Below are 9,418 nucleotides of genomic sequence, written 5' to 3' on the forward strand. Positions count from 1 at the left end.
CCCTGGGAGTCCTAGAGGGTTTGGGGACCGATGAGGGGAGGGGCGGTCCTGAGAGCCGGGAAGAGGGGCGGGCACGGAGCTGGGGGGAGACCCGGCCCCCAGCCCCTCAGGCCACGTCTGGCTGTACCTGCGGACGCTTGTGTCGCTGAGCTCCCCAAAACCGGCTTTTCTGTCCCGGCCAAGGGAGACCCGGCAAGGGCTCTGCTCGTGGCGTTTCCACGTCCTCTGCGCCGGGGCAGGCTGGGCAGGTGTGGCCGCGGGCAGGCCGGGGAGGCCGCTGCGGAGCGGTCTGCCCTGGGGTACACGCGTCCTGTCCGCCTCCTTCCTGGTGCGGGGCGGGTGCCGGCTCCACCCACGTTCCCATGTCAGGGCACCACGTCGACGCCAGAGCTGGCCACGTGGTCGGGCCCAGGGTGGTATTTCCCGCCCGGAGAGAACTGTCCGTTGCCGACAGCCAAGGATGGCACGCACGTTGTTTTCCACGCCTCAGCACCCGTGGACGCCAGTCACGCCACCGGCCGTGGGGTCGTGGCTGAGACGCAGGTGGGGACGACGGCAGCCAAGGCAAGGGAGGAGAGGTGTCTTTTCAGTGGCCATTTAGACGGCAAATCTTGGGCTCGGGCCATCAGAGCACCTGGTGTCCCTTGTGCTGATGTGAGGGATGCCAGGCAGGCGTGCTTGACCTTGCTACCCGTGTCACGGCTGCCTCCTGGGGCACTTCTACCCACGTGGGGCTCGAGGCTACCAGCCCTGTGCTCATTCTGAGCTGCAAAGGGCCGCCTTATTCTGGAACCCCGGGGCCTTGTGTGGCCAGGCACGTCTTCCTGCACAGCCCCAGCGTTCCTGCACGGGCTCCACGGTGGAGCTGTCCGACTGCCAAAGAACCCTCTAGAGTCCAGCCTGCCCAGCCCTCTGAGGACAGGGTGTCCTTGATGAAACCACCCCTCCCCCCTGCTGGTGTTTCTGAGCCCTGACCTCGGTTCCTTGCCCTGCACACTCTTGTGTCTCCCCTCCCCCCCACCCCCCCACCCCCATCCCACCAGCTTCCCTGTGCTGGTCTTTTGTGGAAATCCTGTCCACATAGGAGTGAAGACTAAACCGACTCTTGCCCGGGCTCTGCCTTAGACTAGGGGAGTTTGTTCAAGTCCTCACATACTTCGTAGGGTGCGTCCGTGTGGGTTCTCTTTTAAGCAAAAACAGGCACGTGTGTGTTATTTTACGTTGATGTGGAATTGGGGTGGAGCGAGGTGTCCTTCCCGAACCCCTGAACCCCAGAGGCCTCTGGGCTTGCGTGCTTGGCTTGCGTGCACTGGACCTGGCCGGTGGGCTTGAGAACTCAGCCCTCAGACTCGCGCGCGCCGGCAGAGAGCAGAGGCCAGGGCGGAGGCTCAAGGTCACTCTGCCCTTGTCTGAACTTGGGGCCAAAACACAGCAGGAGGGCAGCCGGAGCCAGCCTGGTCTCTGAGCAGGTTCTCTGCCCACTCGAGGGAGCCGAACAGTTCGTGGTCACAGAACGGAGATCGGAACTGTGTGTGTCTGAAGGGCTCCTCCAGAGCGCGTTAGCCTCGAGGCGCCTGGCTGACTCACACGCGGTGGGGGACCGTTTGGGTGGCGCGTGGGGCGCCTGCGCACAGGAGTCCTTGGTTACTCCCTGGAAATGAGCCGGAAAGCCATTGGTATAAATGGCATGCTTCATTTTGTTGTTTTGTGTTTTATGTGTAAAAAACACGGTTTTTAAAAATAAGGCTTACTGTCCCCAGTTTAAGGGTAGTAACAGTCAAGTGTGAGCATCGCGGGAAAGTAATTAGGAGAATGAAGTCCCTGCCACCAATCAGGAGAGGCCGTCCTCAGCTCTGCTCACCTGAGCGGGCGAAAGCACTGGATGCACCTGTGCCCCCTGGGGTTGTGTGGTGACCCACGGGGGCCTCTGCCTGGTTCCACGCGTCACCGTCTTGCAGTTCATTCTTTCATTGACGTAAGTGTTTCCTGAACCAAGTGCCCAGAGGCGGAGATTAATTCCTGTTCGGGATCAACACGGTCTGTTCACAGAGAACTGCTGCTGCTGAATCCTGAGCTGCTGCCGCAGTAGGGGCCTTCTTTCTCTGAACACGCTCTTGAGATCCCCAGTCAAATCATGTGCCAGTTAACAGGGGCCCCAGCTGGGAGAAGTAACACACTCCTCACAGCTGCCCTCTGGTCCCCGGAGGGCCCGTCCGGGCTGTCCTTCTGCCGCCGAGGACCCCAGAGCTCAGGGGCGCCTGGATCCAAGAGCCTGCTCTACCTACCTAGGGCCTAGCGGGTGTAGACCGGGTCCTTTTCTGCTCATAGTCTGGTTCAGGCTATATCGTTACTAATGCAGTGCCTACAAAGAACGAGTAAATTCTAAAATAAATAGGTGCTGTTTGCAGACTAATTGTGTATTCGGTGGTTTAGTGGAGTCGTTTCAGGGCCACTTGACAAGAGGCCATTTCCTTTGTCTCTATGAGCAGGCTGCCGGTGAAAATAGTCCCCTGCGGAGCTGGTGGCCTGGGGTGGCCGTGGGTCTGTGGGCAGCTGACTCTCCGTGACCTCCGAGGGCAGAGGTCATGGCTTGTTCGCCCTGACCGCTGCCTCGTGTGCGTTTTCACCTGAGCGGGTCCGCCTGGAGCCAAGATGCTTCCTTACCTGAAGGAAAGCGGCCCTGCCCGGCGAGGCCCCCCGCGAGCACCTGGACCCGGGCTTTGGGCTCTGCGCCGGGAGGGGCCAGGGCCGGTGACGGGGGGGGGGGGGGGGGCACGGGCACCCCGACAGGTGCGGCGGGGGCGGGGCCGGCGGAGTGGGCGGGTTGGCCGGAGGGTTGCGTCACCCGGGGCGGCCCGGCGGGGGCGGGTGTAAGGCTTACGTCACCGGGGGCGGGACGGACCCGAGGGTTACGTCACCCGGGGGCGGGGCGGCGCAGGGAGGGCGGGGAGCGGGCTGCGTTTGAATCGGCGGCGGCGGCGCGGTAGACGGTGAGTCAGCATCGTCAGCCCCGCGCCGCCAGGGTGCGGGTCGTCGTTATGCGGAACTGGCTGTGCACCCCCGGCGAGGTGAGAGCCAATCCCCTCTCTCGACGCGCCTCCCCGCGAGGCCCGCGAACCGCCCCTCCCCAGGTGCGCCGCACCCCCACGTGCCAACCCCCCCAGGTGGGGTGCGTCTCCCACCACCCCACCCCACCCCACCCCCTGCTCCTTCCCGCTCCCTCCCGCTCCCCCGGGGGCCTCCTCCCCAGGCGCGCCACGCCTCGCCCTCCCCCCTCCTCCCCAGGTGCACACCTCCTCCTCTCCAGGTGCTCCTCGGACCCGCTCCGGTCGCCCGCCCCCGGGGCCGAGAGTGACCGCCGGGGTCAGCACCGGGTTCCGCGGAGGCTCTGCGAGGAGGCGAAGGCGAACGTCCCCTTTCTGGGCACCTGCTCGGCAGAGGCGCCCTTTGGTCCCCTGCGTGGGCGCGCCGCAGGGCTTCTCCGGGGGAGGGGGGCCCGCGTTACCTAGCCGAGGTGGGTCTTTTGCTCCGCAGCGAGGACCGGGTTCCTGCCTTGTCCTGCCGAGAACCGTCGGCTGCACCGTCGGAAATTGAGGCCGGTGGGTGGGTGGGTGGGTTTGCTAGGCGCTTCACCCTGCGGTCAGGGCATGTCGGCCTGCGGGGTGAGGGCATCCCGGCCGCGGCGGGCGCGCGTGTTAGGAGCGCGCCCGGCGTCGGGGCTTCCCCGTTCTGTCCTGTGTGCATTGTCCCTGCGCGTCCCTTGACCCCAAAGGACCGCGTCGCCTTTCGGATGTGCTGTGTCATGTCAGGGTCGGGGTTTTGCCAGGGCCGTTACTCAGCAGTTCTCCCGCGATTTCTCATTAACATCTGGGCGGTTCCTGGCAGTTGGGCAAGGCGGGTTTTGGGTCAGAGGCAGAGCTTACGTAACTCGGTTCATCTGGATCTTGAGTGTTAAAGCCTCTTTGAAAGTCAGCTCTTCCTTGAAGAGAACATCCCAGAAGACCTGGGTCTGAGTCAGAGAGCCGAGAGGTGCAGTAGGCGCGGGACCACCGCGGACACCCAAGCAGCCAGGGCACCCTGGCTGCGGCCGCTGTCCGGTGGGGGCTGGCTCCTCCCTGTCGCTCTGGACCAGGGGGCTTCTTTGTGCTGAGTCATGGGGCGGGGGTCGGGGAGTGTGATAAGGCTGGGTCTTTTCAAGGTGAGGAAAAGCTCTTGCTTCAGCTTGTTTTCCTCATCCGTCTCTTCATTTCTGGTTTTGTTATTCAGGAAGTGGTTCTGGAACTTTGTTGGCGTTAAAGCACACCACCCGTCAACCCCTCCTGAGACCCCAGGTGCTGAAAGCTAGATCCGTGTCGTCAGGCCTGGCCGGCCTGCAAGTCCGGGCCGGAGGCCCAGGGGGCACGAGGGGCCAGGGCCAGGGGTGGGGGGCAGAGCAGGTGGTGGACAGGTGGGGGTAGAGCAGGGGGTGTAGTGCTGGGGGGCGGGGAGGGCAGGGCGCCCTGCACCTGGTGCTGGTGCTGCATGGAGTGGGGACAGCCCGCGAGTTTTGGAGGCCCAGCAGGCGGTCTACCAGGACCCCTGGGGCCCCTGGAGGCTGCACCTGGCTGCAGCCTGGCATCAGCTGAAGGGTAGAGGAGAGGCTGGGGTGAGAGGAGCCTGGCCATAAGTGTCCACCAGTACACCAGGGGCATGTTCTTTGTGGGCAGTAGGACTCGACCTGCGGGGTTGGCCTCCTAGAAAGGTCACTCTTGGGACAGTGCAGGTGGGGGACGAGGGGCAGCCTGCAGAGATGGCTGGAGCTTGGGGCCCTCGCCAGCGAGGGTTCAGGGAGGATGGAGGGGCCGAGGGCTCCTGGCTTCTGCTCAGTGTCTGGGCCCTCGTGTCCCCAGAGTTTGAGAAGCTGCTGCTGAGGCAGTAGGTCCTCTCCCTGGTAGGAGGTGGTGAGGCGCCCTTGCTGGGAGATGCCGGTGTCTGAGGGTTAGGGCTGCCGAAGCCAGGCGTGTGTGTGTGTGTGTGTGTGTGTGTGTGTGTGTGTGTGTGTGCATGCGTGCATGCATGTGTGTGCACGCTCGTGGAGCAGGGACGGGACGGGACGGGCCAGGCCTCCAGGGCTGAGAAGTCGGCCATAGTGGAGGAGGGTGAGGGACCGGGTGTGAGGGTGGGCTGCCTTTGACCGGGGCCCGGGGGCATGGGTGCCAGCTGGCACGGCTTGGCAGTGGTTTGTAGTGAGGGGGAAGTAGGAGGTCAAGAAAGCGGGCATTGGTCAGCAAGGGGTGGGCCTGAGAGCAAGTGGGCCCTACGTTCACGGCAAGGGGAGACGGGTCTGCCTGGGGCGGGTGGCGGGGGGCACCCAGCAGTTCTGGGCCCTGGGCCTGCGGAAGGTGCCTGGTACCTGGAGACGATGGTTGCCGGGGGTGTCCATGGCCCCCATTATTGTGGGGTAAATTACGTGCCCCCAGAAAATACGTCTCTGTTCTGACCCCCCTCATCCCCCAATCTGTGAACACGACTGCTTGGATGCAGGCTCTGCAGGTGCAGTCAAGGTAAAGTGAGGTCATCGGGCTGGGACCTGATCCAGCGTGACTTGGGTCTGAATAAGAAGGTACTTTGGAGCCCACACAGGAGGCGGAGGGTGGGGTGGTGCATCCGCCAGCCCCAAGCAGCTAGACTGCGCCATTGGAGGAGCCCAGCCCCAGCCGTGCGCACGTTGTTCTGGACTTCCGGCTCCCAACCGCGAGAACGCATGAGTCGGTGCTCTGTCGGGGCGGCCCCTGGATGCAGATGCCCCTGTGCTCCTGGGCATCAGGAAGAGCGAGCCGGCCGGAGGCCCCTGCTGTAAAGGAAGGCCGGAGAAGCAAGCGTTGGGAGCCCGCCTTGGGGGCCGGGCCCCACGGGCGGGCGGGCGGTGTCTCCCGAGCGCGAGGGCTGCGGAGGGGGGGTCTTGGTGCCGCATTGGGCTCCCTGGGTCTCCCGGGCTAGGCCTCTTTGCTCTTCAGAGTGATTGGGGGATTTGAGGGTTCCGGCGCATGGGGGTGCCCGGACCAGCTGCCACCCTTCACGTTCGCCTCCTTTCGGGATGAGTCCCTCGCGAGTCTTTAAAAAATCTCTGTTGGAAGAGTGTTTCCTTTGGAGTGGGCAGGCCCGAGGCGGGCTGGGGTTCGTGCTACTGGCTGTGGCTGTGGAGTGGGTGCGGCAGTGGTGACGAGACAGACAGACCTCGCCAGGCAGCGCAGTGCTCTCCTGCCCAGACACTGGGTCCCCCACGTGTCCCCTTCATGCGCCGCAGAGGCCAGAGCCAGTGGCTCGCGGACGGCAGATGTGCTTGCAGCGCTCTGTGAACTTAGGCAGCAGGGGGCCGCTAAGTACCAGTGTTGGGTGAAGGGCTGTCCCTGCGGTCGGCTGAGTGGTGCCCAGCAGCCCTAGCGACAGGGAAGGGACGGCGCAGCTGGGGTCGCCCGCTGGGGCCGGACCTGAAGTCCGCACGCGTCCCGCAGCCGGCTTCTCGGGAACCTGCCTGCTCCTGCCACGAGCCCCCAAGCCCGTCTCTCCCCCCCCCCCCCCCCCCGTTTCTCCGGTAATCACGGTAAATGCCTCTCATTTGAAAGGTGGTGGCTTCTCCGCAGTCACTGGCGGGTTCAGCCTTCGCTCCCGGGTTGTAACGTGGTCGTTTGAAACAGGCCTGGCCTGCCTGCTGCCTCCTGGCACGTCTCTGGCACGGCTGCTTCTGTGATGTGGTCAGGAGTGTGGGCCCAGCCGAGGGCTGGACGTGGTCAGAGATGAGCAATGGCATCTCTCTCTGGTGGTTCTGACTTGGTGTCATTTGTCACACGGGGTTCAGGGCGCTTTTGACACTTTGCACTAGGAGGCTGGGGGCAGGAAAAAGGCAGAAGGCTCCAGAAGCCCGGCTCACGGACCCAGAGCAGGCAGGCTGTCCGGGGACAGGGCTCAGCCACACAGGAGAGGCCCACCTACTTCTGGGACGGGTGCTGGTGCCGGCGAACTTGTGTCTTCGGCGCCGCCGGGTCTTCTGTGGACCCAGCGCGTGTCCCGGGAGCGGGAATCACCAGGCCTTCCCGGCCCTCGCTGGACGGCCTGCGCGCTGTCCAGGTCCTCTGGCCGCTCGGCTGCTGGGACTTGGAAGCTTTGGGGGCTGGTGGGCCTGACCTCAGCAGCTCGGAGCCGGGGCCGTGTCACGTGGGGCCGGGGTGAAGGGAGAAGACCCTGCTCGCAGGAGAGGGTTTACGAGGAAATCTTCGGAAGTCGGGGGGCTCCAGGGGGCCCCACGTTGTTCCATTCCTCTGCTCTTTCACACGCGGGCCCCAGAAACTGTCCTAGTGCCGTGGGCTCTCTACTGAGGCTCTGGGGTCGCCCCGTGGTTACGCCGTGTTTTGTTAACAGGCCCCGCTGTGGATCTTCATCCCGGCGATGTCAGCCTCGCACCCCTAGATAAGGAGCTGGAGGAGCATGACTTGGGCGACCTGGGACCGGCAGGTAGGAGTGCTGACCCCCTGCTCTTTTCAGGGCCGTGCTGGGGCGGCTGGGCCCTTTCTTTGGAGAGCCGTTCAGTGGTTCTTGGAGGGGGTGCTCCCAGCACGCCGGTGCGCGGTCAGCCTCCCACCACCTTTGCAGCTGCTGTGGGCACACGTACCCTGGGACACCGTGTCCCCAAACGTTTGCCTTGTCTGCTGTGAAAATGAACCATTCTTGGGGGTCCCCGGATGTCCCAGGACCAGCATGCTGGCGGGTGGGTCAGCTGGGCAGGGCCTGGCAGGTGTCTGGCCTCCGCGGAGCCCCCGCCGAACCCCCGCCGAACCCCTCGCCCGTGAGCTCACTGCGCCAGGAGGGCGCGCCCACACGGTGGCTGCCCCCCTGGCCCCCGTGTGCCCCAACCCCCCGGGGTCACCCCCCAGCTTGGAGGCCAGGCGCCGTGTCTGGTGGTCAGCGCCTCCCGCTAACTCGGCCCCTCCGATCCGTGCAGGTCCGCGGTCGCCGGGGGGCTCGGCGCCCGTCACCATCCCCGGCCGCCTGCCCCGCTCACCGTCCCTGCTGTCGTCCCCGTCAGTGTCCGCCTCCCCACTCAGCTCGCTCTCCCAGTCTCTGTCGGGGCCCCTCGTCTCTTCGGCCATGACGCCCCCCCAGCAGCCGCCGGCCCTCACGTCGGAGCCCGGGGCGCTGGGCTCCTCGGCTGCGTCCTACAGCTCCTTAGGTGAGCCGGGCGCTGGCGGGGACGGTGGGGTGAGCTCGTCCCAGGGGGTCCCCTGGCCAGTCTGTGGGTTCGCTGGCGGTGCCTCAGGGCACGAAGCCCCGGCCTGTGCGTGGCCGGGACCCTGAGACACTGTTGTGACAACACATGGTGGCCCCGCTGTCACTCGTGTGCGGTGGAGGGCCTCAGGCTGGGGACGTCACTGGAGACCCAGCGCAGCACAGACGGGCAGAAACCGTGGACGGTGCTTCTTCCCTGGAAAACGTTCTTTCACGTGACTTGCTATGTTTTAAAGGAGTATTTTTAAGTATCGTTTTAATTTGTTATGTCACGAACACAGATCAGTAGGTGTCACCCCAGGCCCTCTGGGGTCCTCACGATTTGGAGGCGGAACGGGTTTCAGGGACCAGAGTTTGATGCCGCTGCGGCACACGATGCGACACTTGCAAATTCACTCCCTTCTCTGCCTCAAGCCACCCAGGCAGCCGGACAGGGGCCGGGTAGAAAGATCTGGGGCACGTGTCCTTGTCTGCCAAGCCCCAAAGGCTGCCAGGGAGGCGCTCCCGCTGGTGACCTCTCCCGTCTCGTCTTGTCCACACTCAGGCTTGAACGGCGTCCCCGGGAGCATCTGGGACTTTGTTTCCGGCAGCTTCTCTCCCAGCCCATCCCCCATCCTGAACGCCGGCCCTGCCCCCGCCTCAAGCGCCAGCCCGAGTGGAGCGGAGCTGGCCCGGGTCAGGCGGCAGCTGGACGAGGCCAAGAGGAAGATCCGGCAGTGGGAGGAGTCCTGGCAGCAGGTGAAGCAGGTGAGCCGGGAGGGGCCGGGGCGCAGGGCCACCGGGACAGGCGCAGGCGCGTGGGGGCTCCCCCTGCACCGGCCGCTACAGCGCAGCCCCCTGGGTTTCAGGCCTGTGACGCGTGGCAGCGGGAGGCCAAGGAGGCCAAGGAGCGGGCGCTGGCGGCCGACAGTGCGCGGCAGCTGGCGCTGCAGAAGAAGGAGGAGGTGGAGGCCCAGTTCCGGAGGCTGCGGGAGGAGCTGGAGGGCCGAGGGCCGGGCGCCACGCTCCCGGGGCTGCCGCGCTGTGCCGACCTCGGAGCCACCCCCCTCCCCAAGCTGCACTCGCTGCAGACTCGGCTGCGCCTGGATCTGGAAGCCGTGGACGGGGTGAGTCCGGGGGCCACAACCCTCTTCCTTCCCCGCCTGCCGGCCCTGCC

General features: G+C 65.3%; 2 protein-coding genes across 3 annotated transcripts in view; one reads left to right on the top strand and one right to left on the bottom strand.

The window, feature by feature from the left end:
- The window catches only part of LOC121019730 (uncharacterized), a 22,158-nt gene extending 18,129 nt beyond the window's left edge, over positions 1-4,029 (bottom strand). The window contains exons 1-2 of one of the 2 annotated variants that reach the window (XR_005785749.1): positions 3,506-4,029; positions 2,020-2,362 (exon numbers count right to left, since the gene is read on the bottom strand). The gene's annotated coding sequence lies outside the window, so the exon portion shown is untranslated. Of the gene's footprint in view, positions 1-2,019; positions 2,363-3,505 lie in introns of those variants that run through there. The other variant, XM_040459490.1, reaches the window with a different exon arrangement.
- The window catches only part of UNKL (unk like zinc finger), a 28,835-nt gene that overhangs the window by 16,757 nt on the left and 2,660 nt on the right, over positions 1-9,418 (top strand). The window contains exons 7-10 of the mRNA XM_040459489.1: positions 7,399-7,491; positions 7,979-8,206; positions 8,807-9,009; positions 9,111-9,368. Coding sequence (XP_040315423.1) covers positions 7,399-7,491; positions 7,979-8,206; positions 8,807-9,009; positions 9,111-9,368 — 782 coding nt within the window. The remainder of the gene's footprint in view (positions 1-7,398; positions 7,492-7,978; positions 8,207-8,806; positions 9,010-9,110; positions 9,369-9,418) is intronic.

The sequence above is a fragment of the Herpailurus yagouaroundi genome, unplaced genomic scaffold, assembly GCF_014898765.1.
Source record: "Herpailurus yagouaroundi ecotype Mexico unplaced genomic scaffold, PumYag 222, whole genome shotgun sequence".
NCBI classification, from domain to species: domain Eukaryota; kingdom Metazoa; phylum Chordata; class Mammalia; order Carnivora; family Felidae; genus Herpailurus; species Herpailurus yagouaroundi.